General features: G+C 40.5%; 1 protein-coding gene across 4 annotated transcripts in view; it reads left to right on the plus strand.

Moving 5' to 3' along the window:
• Positions 1-9,852, plus strand: part of crtc3 (CREB regulated transcription coactivator 3) — a 43,224-nt gene extending 33,372 nt beyond the window's left edge. For all 4 annotated transcript variants that reach the window (XM_044204815.1, XM_044204831.1, XM_044204823.1 and 1 more), the window contains 5 exons: positions 2,449-2,684; positions 3,163-3,525; positions 4,476-4,556; positions 5,597-5,810; positions 6,887-9,852. In XM_044204815.1, the coding sequence (XP_044060750.1) occupies positions 2,449-2,684; positions 3,163-3,525; positions 4,476-4,556; positions 5,597-5,810; positions 6,887-7,092 (1,100 nt within the window). In that variant the 3' untranslated portion in view covers positions 7,093-9,852. The remainder of the gene's footprint in view (positions 1-2,448; positions 2,685-3,162; positions 3,526-4,475; positions 4,557-5,596; positions 5,811-6,886) is intronic.
• Positions 9,853-10,098: the final 246 nt, after the last annotated feature.

Consider the following 10,098-nt stretch of genomic DNA (forward strand, 5'->3'; position numbering starts at 1 on the left):
CTCCACACAGAGAGCAGACGACGAGAGGACAGAAATGACAGCAAAACCTGTCTCAGCATAGTTTTTTAATAAAACTACGCGCTTTTAAAAATGCTTAAGCACTGCCCCCCAAGTCTTATAATGGTAGGGAAAACCCTGCTGTTCATTCTGGCATCATGTTGGCTAAAATGTTGGTGATATTCTTATGTAAACAAACAAACACGCATGTAAACACAACCGGTAATATCAAGGTCAGCAAAATTGATCAAGGTCATATCCATATATTGTACAAAAAGTCGATAACGTAATCTCAGAACCCATCGGCTATCTTCTGACGACGATTTAGCCTCAGGGGGCAACGGCCAATGTTTTTGGGGCTTCCAGTGTAGCCAGCAGATATAAAAAGCTAATCTCTAGTGTTCAGAGATTCATAGAAAGCGAAATCGTTATCAGATGATAGCCGATGGGTTTTGAGATTGCATTATAGCCAATGCGTTCCAGCTCTTTTGCTTTCCACACGGACTGTTTACCTGCAAGCAACCGAAGCCCACTCAAACGTGATTGGTCAATACTACTCAGGTTACAAACGGAAACCAGAACGCTTCCGATACCAAAATTCTGTCCCTTGCTTACAGATTCTTCATTTTTAGGCAGATATCTTTATATAGAGATTACATAAATGCTAATAATTCCCACATCTTTTGGTCATGTGAAAAAACATATTTTGGGAGAATGCAGCTAAATTGTTGGCAGTGGCAGGTAAAATCGTCAGGCCATCTGCCACTTTGGCAGACAAGGAAAACGCACAACAGAAGGACACATTTAGTAAGGTTAGCGTATTTTTGCATTGAGCACTGACTGTATAATACACTGTGAACTTCAAGTTCATGTGTGCTTTGTGTTTCTTGTCTTCTGCCGGTACCTTTTTGAAATACCTGGTTGTTAGTGATTGTTAAGCGGTCATGTACTGAAAGACATGGGTCCTTTTGTGTCCTTATGTAATGTTTTTTGTGTAAATACATCGAATAACATTATTTACATTAAATTATGTATAAATGATGAGTGGCAGACAAAAGAAAAAATACTTGCCTGCCACAGTGGCAGGCAGTGAAAAAAGTAAATTTCAGACCCTAAATATATGTTAACGCCTAAAAGACATTTTAGGTTGAGATTTCTAAGGACAGCAAGATATTGTATCTTAGATTGATAACAGAAGAAGTATTATTAAGAAGAGACATCTATTTCTGTAAATATTAAACTGGTTGCCTGAAAACAAGCAATAACTAAAAACACAATGCAAACGATGAGGAGTCAGTCGTATCTGAATCTTTATAAATCTAAGGGCAATATGAACATATAGACATTAGAGTAAGAAATGTATACCACACTTAGTTCCAGTGTTTTATTGGTTTGTGTTCTTCTTTCTTTTATAACATATTTTTAAATTGTTACAAATAAAAAGTAACAAAAACAAAAAAACAGCCACAAATTGAGAGCAAACAGTATCAGTTATTGCATTATATTAGTGCTGTGAGTTAGAATATTTCATAATCCACTTCATCAGGTTTCAGTGCAGAGCCAAAGCTCACCTGATGATGATGTTTCGTTGCTGTCATCTCTCCATCCACAATTTTATCTAAATCTGGCGTTTTTCCTCTGTGTTTTCTGTAAATATTGTGGCACACTGGAAATTAGTAAGGCACACGCTTTTTGATGAATGTCTTTCTCTGCTTTGGTACTGTCACTTAGAAGAATTTGTCTTCTTCCAGGATGCCTAGCAACACAACTCTAATCATAGTCTACCTGTCGTCCAGTGCATTATCTGAATTTACTTAGTCATTCAACATGTGCCCCTTCAGACTGTCAAGACTGTAAAATCTGTGTATGTCAATGGAAGTGAGTCGTCATCTGTGGGGATTCTAGTCTTTGTAGGTTTAATGAGCTTAAGGTCTGTTCCAGCTTTAGACTTAAAGTTGGAAAGCACGGCTCCAGTGTTTTGAGCATGTTCCAGGTTTCTTCCTCTGCCCCAGCCGACCATACATCTCCGACTTCCTCATTATGAACTCTGCTGCCTCTCAGTCTTTCCTTTCTGTATGTTGTGAGTGTGTGTGTGTTTGGGCTCTCATGTTGTACACAGTTCAGCTTGGCGACCACCAAAGTGACAGTGGAACTTTGACCCTGTTTTGGCTCCCTACAATCAGCTCTTTTCTTTTCCCTCGGTCTTCTCATTTTCCTTTTCTCTGCCCTCCATCTTTCTCTCGCTCCCCAGTCACACAATAAAGTCTAGTGTTGTGGGTCAGGGACTGGAGAGCATGCTGGAAAATAGAATACATACTACATTATAACTTCCACATGTTCCTCGGTTTCTAAGGGCCCGTATGTGCTCTGGATTCACAGCTGCCTTAGTAGTTTCATTCTAATGTACATTTACACTCTGCCCATGTCTTGTTGTCTTTACTGTCCCTGCAGGTCTCTCCTCCTCTCTGAGCAATCCCTCAATTCAGGCGTCCCTCAACAACTGCCAGATGCAGTCGTCGCTCAGCAATCCCACCATCAACTCATCCCTGCGTATGTCCAACAACTCCCCTCGGCGACGGCCCACTCCCATCAGCCCCCTCACCCTGTCTCCTGGCACAGAGCAGCGGAGGGGTCTGGCCAAGCAGCTGTCTCCCACCATGTCCCCCTCACTGTCCCCCATCACACAGGTACACACACCTCACAACGAAGGTTTCATGTTCCCCTGATTACAAGAGGGACTGTTTGTTTTGTAGTGCAGTAGAATAACAATAAAAACTAAAATTCATGTGTCTATAAAACTGAATAGTATGAGAAACATTAATAAGTTTTTGTATACTGTTTGTGCAGATCAACAAAAATAAATTCTGGGGTGTTTTGTGTTGAACTTTTGTTATTTGTTGGGCATCTCCAGTGTCATTGCAGTTTGTACACTAAGAACCACTGCTGTCAAAAATACTAAAACTAGAGCTAAAACTTAAATCTAAAAAAAAACATTGCCATTGCAAAAAATACACTGGGGCCATTGTTTTTACCCCAGCGTTGATGGGGAATGTGTAGTTGAGTAATGACACTATAATCAAAATAAATAAACTTGAAGTCCCAACTCTTCATTAAGCTTGTAGTCAGTCTTTAGTGACTCCTGCTGGCTTTCTCTGTCCTGTCTAGGGAGTTGCTTTGGATACTTGCAACATGCCAAGAGAGCCGCCCCCACCCTATCCGCTCTACCAACAATCTCAGCATGCAGTGGACCAGGGCCGACAATGCCAGCAGCAGCAGCAGCAGCAGCAGCAGCAACACCACCAACAACAACAACAACAACAACACCACCAACAGCAGCAGCAACAACAACAACAGCAGCAGCACCACCAACAGCAGCAGCAACAACAACAACAGCAACAGCAGCAACAACAGCAGCAGCAGCAGCAACAACAACAGCAGCAACAACAACAACAACAACAACAACAACAGCAGCAGCAGCAACCTGTTTCCCCCCTTCAGAGCGTCCCAATGGATTTCAACTCGAGCCAAGTAAGTGCCATGAAGAGCATCTTTGTCAGGGTTTGTGTGCATGGACAGAAGGCTGGCTGGCACACACACACACAATCATATTTTGTGCAGTGTTTGTGGTGTTCTGTGCATGTGCATTGTTGATGTTCATAACTTGCTTTTGTCTCCCTGCAGAGCAGAAATTAGTGTGAGATTAGATTCAACATTTTTATTAACCCACACTAAGTTCAGTAATCACATTTACTGTGTAGTTTGTTTTCCCTGCGAAATAGGCCTACACAACAGATTAAAATATTCTGCAAATGTTGTCCTTAGCTATAAATATAAAGGTCTGTAATGCCTCTGAAAATAAAGATGTTAATATCTTGATGGAACTGCTAGTTTCCATTCATGTTGGACATCATGTCATACTTCTTGAGTTCTAATCATTAACAGGTGTTCTAGCCAGTGAAGTGTGATAGGTAGAGAAATAGGTTTTTTTGTGTGTATGTGTGACTGCCAACTGGGCCACCCTCAGGGCTGCGATTAATCGATTATTTGCTTAGTCTATAATATTGTGAAAAATGTCCGTCACAATTCCAAAGTCCAAGGTGACGTTTCCAAATGTCTAGTTTTGTCCGACCAACAGTCCAAAACCTAGAGATATTCAGTTTACAATTGAGAACCAGCAAATCCTCACATTGGAGAAGCTGGAACCAATAATGAATGATTTAAAAAAATTAATTGATTATCATAATTTTTGCTGAATAATTTTCAATCGCATAATCAGCTAATCATCGCAGACAGCTTATTTTATTGCCTAACCAAGAATAAAGCCTGATCTACTCCACTTCACTGAACCACTGTTAAAAAGTTATTTACATCACACGTGTCATAGTTGATTTTAGAAACAAGAAAACTTGCAGACCATTTGCTTTCTTCCCACATTTGACAACAATGTGATGTTTTGGTACTCTTTTCTTCCCTGACAGCACAACATGGCAACACTCTTCAGCGACCCCTTCATGGAACCACAGTACTCCAATCGCCAGCGCAAGACCCTCCCTTATCAGGTACATGTTAACACACACACACACACACACACACACACACACACACACACACACACACACACACACACACACAGACTAAAGTATACACACTTTTAAGCACAAAGTATCTTTAGTCAGAATTCATCTCCTGCATCTCAACCAGTAAAGAATCAGAATCAGCTTTACTGCTGTGATCCATCAGGAGGGGAGTGTCTGAAACAGTTTGTGTCTAGGGTGGGAGGGGTCAGCCACAATCTTTCCTGCATGCCTCAGGGTCCTGGATGCGTACAGGACCTGGAGGGAAGGTAGATTGCAGCCAATGTTCAGCTCCCACTTGAGGTCCTGGGTGATGATGGTGCCCAGGAAGTGGAAGGACTCCACAGTGTCAACTGGGGGAGTCACACAGGTGATGTGGGCAGGTTGTTAATAGTGTCTCAACAAGGAAAAAGACTTGTTGGCTGGTTTCTTTTCTCTGTAGTCCTGACTGTTGCATTTCCTTATCAGCACATAAGTAACAGCCAACAGATGCAGGAAATGTGGATGCAAATGTGTAATATTTGTAATCTGACAAATATTACAAAATAAAAGTATAATTGGATAATCACTGCTGCAAAATAAACCCTGACAGGGTCATCGAGAACCCTGACTTAAAGCAGAATCTACTCGTAACACAGACATACATGTTTTATTCAAACAAGTTAAAACAACATAATTTCTTTAACCAAGAAATTATTAGGAATTTTGCAGTTTTACAGGAGAAATGGCATTCATTTTTAATTTTTTTTGCCCTGCAAGGTTAGTTTATCAGCAGTGTCCAAATCTTATTAATGGATATTCATGAAATCTGGCTCACACAATAACTAGTAATTCAGTTTTTGTCAGACCACAGAACTGAACAGAATATGTCATTGTTATCAGTTGTAGTGTTAACTATGCACTGTAAAACATGTGAAGACATCACAAAGAATTAGGTTGCCAGGATGAACACAACAACAACTCTGCTCACTGATTCTTTGCATTTTCTTTCGTTTGCTATTTTCCCTCCACCATCTGCTGGCTAGTTGGACCAGTTCACTTTGTTGGAAAACGCGATGAGCTCCACAGCGGGGGGTTCTTGCTTCGACCCTTCCTCCTCTTCCTCCTTGCTCTACTACTCCCAGGCTGCCCTCTCAGGGCTGGGTGGCAGCCATGGCAGCCTGCAGGACCCAATGCACATGAGGTCCAACATGCTGTACTCCAACTGCAGCGGAGGACTGCCCAACATCATACTCACTGGTAAGTCTAACGGGTCGGTTGTTTGTTTTGGTGTCCATCACCATAGGTGCATCCTGGGCAAGAGGATTTCAGTGATTGTGGTTGGTTTTTTTAATAGAAACCAACTGAATATATAATATAAAAGAAAACGGACACAAAACATCAAACAAAATCAAATTATATACTGTAACTCCCAATGGCAATAATTATCCGTTTGCCTATTTAAAGCTGCATTCATTGATTTTTAGCCACTAGGGGGCAGAAAAATCTCTAAACAAGCTGACAGACACACAGCCCTGACGTATTATTACCTTAAATTTTTGTTTGTCGTTTGGTGCTGGCCAGGTAGAGGTAAGTACAGTGGGTGTATCAATTCTTAATAATAAAAACAAAACCTGCTGCTGCTGAGAACAAGCAGGGATGTGATTTTTCCAGCTTAATCTGGAATTCCGGATTTCCTGTAATGTGAAAAACTACCTGTGTTTCTTTTAAATAAATATTGTAAATGTCTAAAATTGTGTGAAAATGCACAGTTTTTAGTCAAATAACATCAGATTTTCTTGGTGGAGGACCCCACGGCCACACAACATCAATGCAGCTTTGTTGTAAAGATATATTTTTTTATGGTTATGATGAAAGACAAGGGAAAATGGCTTCTTTTGGCTGATTCTACATACAAATCACTAAAGGCGTTCTGCAGTTGTTTGCAGTAAAAGCTTCAATTCTCTCCAGACAGATGATAATTATTCCTTGAATTTTCATTGTTATTGCTATAAGCATCTGTTTTTCAGGAATCGAGCATTGTAGGTTGACATTTCTCACAGGAGGATAATGAACACACCTGCATGAAGTTGCTGACTTGTGTCTGTGCTGCCTTGGGCCCCAACTTTGTTTTGGCTGCAAGTGCTGATATTTGGGTCTAACAATGGCTGAACAGATACAACAGTCTTAAAGGGAGGAGAGTCTGCGATGTATTTTTAAAAAATGAGCCGTCATGACTAATGATGAGGGCAGTGAGACTGTTAGCTATAGCAAGAGGAAGTGTTTTCCAGACTGAAGGAAACATTCACCCACCATCATCTGTTTCTCTCTCCCAGATGACTCCAACCCCAGTCTGTCAAAGGACATCAGCAGTGCACTCTCTACGGTGCCTGAATGTTTTGACTCAGAGGGAGGCTTCCCCTTGGAGGACGAGCTGCGTATCGAGCCCCTCAGCCTGGATGGTCTGAGCATGCTCAGTGATCCCGACATGGTGCTGCCGGACCCATCTGTGGAGGATACTTTCCGCAGTGACAGACTCTGAACATAGAGAGCGTCACAGGCTTCAAGAAAGTGAACGCACACACGGATTTGCAGTGTACAGAGTGTACATATCTGAATATATGCATGCAAACAATCTCTGTAGGGCCACTGCGCATGCATCCACTGCCACTAAGATTAAATGTGAAAGACATAACACCATGTGCACGATCATACACACACACTTTTTAAGGAGACTTGTGAACAAACACTGTTTACACCTGCTTCATGCAAAGTCCAGCTCTGAGTCTGCTCCTCCTCCAGACCGCTTCTCCCCCTCGAACCAAAAAGACTTAGACGAGCATGTGAGACGACCCTGCGAGGAGCCGAAAACCTCCCGCTTCTTTCTCTCATCACCAGCTTACAGCCCCCCTGAAGCCATGGCAACCTCATCGCCATGGTTACACACCATAGCAACCCCATCGCCATGCTGAAGAGCAGCAGAAATGCCAACACACAATTTACTTTTCTTACAGCTCCAGTAAATGAGGGAATGGGAGTCCAGGGCTGTTCTGTAGTTACTGTTCACAGCTGGAGCAGTGGCATGTCGGTGGTGAAACATCTGGCAGCCCAGTTTTCTTCAGGTGAAGTAAAAAACAGCTGTGCCGTGGCTACTTCAGGCTGTTGAACAATCGTAGAAATGAAGACTAGAGGAGCTTATGTTTTAAATGTATTTCTTTACAAATGGTATCAGATTATTTTTGAGATGTTTGCCACAGAGAGAGAGAGAGAGAGAGATATGCCTCAATTTCAGCCTGATTAGAATGTATTTTCAAACTAGAAACAAAAAGGGCAAACTGTTTACAAAGATGAGATTTTAATAAGTAAATATTACTTAAGAGAGTACAGATTTTTGAATTTCTAATCAAGAAATAAAATTCTAAGATGTATTGAATAGATGCTATATTTTTCCTTGTAATTTGGATGGATATCCCCCCCTCTCCTCGCTCACAGATGAGTCAGCTGTGATTTCCTTTGGCAGAACTCTCACAGCACTGGGACGGCGTCACAATCCCTTTTTAAAAAGGAGCTTCACATCTTTAGTTGCTTTTGAAAATACTTCTATGTACATTCATTGCATATGTTTTATTTTACATTTTGTACTGACTTGTAATGGCGCTTGTACTGTACTTTAAATCTTGTTGTGAATAAGGGCATGCGCCGTGCTACTGTGGATTGATTATGTCCTGAATATCTTTTTGCATCCAGCTTTCTGTCCTCGTGTTACAGCAGTACAGTAACCCCCCTCTGTGGCTGAACAGTCAAAGTGACTCATTCAGAGAGCAGACTGTAATCATGTGGACATCGGACATCATGTAACATTGCACTTAACCTCTTTTGCACTAATTGGTTCACAGTGTGTAGACTAATATTTTTACACCTGGTAAGAGTTTTTTTTTTTTTTTTTTTTTTTAACCTGATAACCCAAAGAAGTTGAATGAATCCATTATTAAGAAAAGTGAGACTTTATGTGACTATCTATCTATCTATCTTTATATATAAATAGTCACTGCACATACACACATTTAAAAACACCAGCAATGGGTGGTTAATTTTGATATGATGTGAGAAATTTTATTTTCTGGGCTTTGGTCCTACAGTGATGTTTTTGTAAAGAGCGCATATTTACAGGTGATTATGTAATAACTCGGCCTTTTAGGGCATGGAGTGCCCCCTACTGTCTCTTTTTAATAAAGTCAAAGAGCTATTTTTAATATTGCTTCTGAAAAGCAAATTTCTTACTTTGCTCCTTTAGCTATGCAACTTTTTTGAATAAAGTGAAACCTGTTGAACAGGTACAACGTGTACATTATGCAGTGTAACATGGCTTGCAGGTTAATTTTGTTATGTTCACAATGTGGGGGATCAAATTTGCTAGAAATCACAATATTACATGTGTCCAGTGTCCACAGTGTGTGTTGGCTCTCAGTCAATTAGATGAGTGTCTGCTCCTGCAGGATTTGCATCTAACTGATCAACAGTCAGAGAACAAGAGCATTTGTAGTGAATGATTTTAAAGGAACTCGTGCAACATTTTGGATTGCAGGCAAAATGGTGCATGGCACTGTTTGTGTTTATTTTTGTGTTTTACTTTTCAGTCAGAAGATGTCATACCTGCACTGTGTGGACTGTGCGTTCTTTCTGAGAGTATGAAAGAGACTCGTTGTGATTATTTGTCAAATACAAAATGAAGAGGGGTGTTGGGGCTATCGTGATGTTGTTTTATAAGAGTTTATATTCAGTTTCAGCTATTATACATGTTTACCTGCTCTCTCGTTAACTCTGTAAAACAGTGTGTGAGTGATGGAGCCACTTTGCAGTTGAATTTTCCTTTGTTTATAATGTTTTGTTTTGTCTGTTCCTCCTTCTGTCCCAGCCTGTTTCCTGCTGTCTAAACGCCTGCCTTCTGCTGCCTTACTTTGTTGTATTTTGACTTTTCATATTCCAGCAGTAATCTGTAACAGCTAGTAATAACTTCCCTTTAGCTTTAGCTTTGTTTGGTACTAACTGCCCATAGTTCTTTTCTGTCACTTAGTCTCACTGTTTCGTTTGTTTGTTTTTGTGGTGTCTTACTTTTTTAGTTGCATATTAAAATGTACAGTTCTGTTATTTAAAGAATGTCTTTTCCACTAGTGTTACTACTTTTTTGTAATGTCATTTGAGTTTGTTTTTCCCCAAGATATAACATTTTCTTGGTTTGTAACGTATGTTATAGTGCTTATCTTCCTGATTTAATATAAACAATAAAACTCTATACTGTGTATTAGGTCTAAAGGTTCTGTTGTCTTCAGATGTCACAGATGTGGTTGTTGTTCCTGCCAGTAGATGGCAGCAGTGTAGTGTATTCATATCCCACAAACACACCATCCCTGTGTTGAGTTTGGAAAAAATATAAAAATACGTTGTTTAGAGAGCTTTCTACCCTTTCTGTATGCTACCACGTTCTTTTAAAACAAAGGCAGCTTTTTCTTTGCTTCATTTTCTTTTTGGTGAGAAGCTCAGAAAACAG

Source organism: Siniperca chuatsi, linkage group LG1, assembly GCF_020085105.1.
Source record: "Siniperca chuatsi isolate FFG_IHB_CAS linkage group LG1, ASM2008510v1, whole genome shotgun sequence".
In the NCBI taxonomy this organism is placed as follows: Eukaryota; Metazoa; Chordata; class Actinopteri; order Centrarchiformes; family Sinipercidae; genus Siniperca; species Siniperca chuatsi.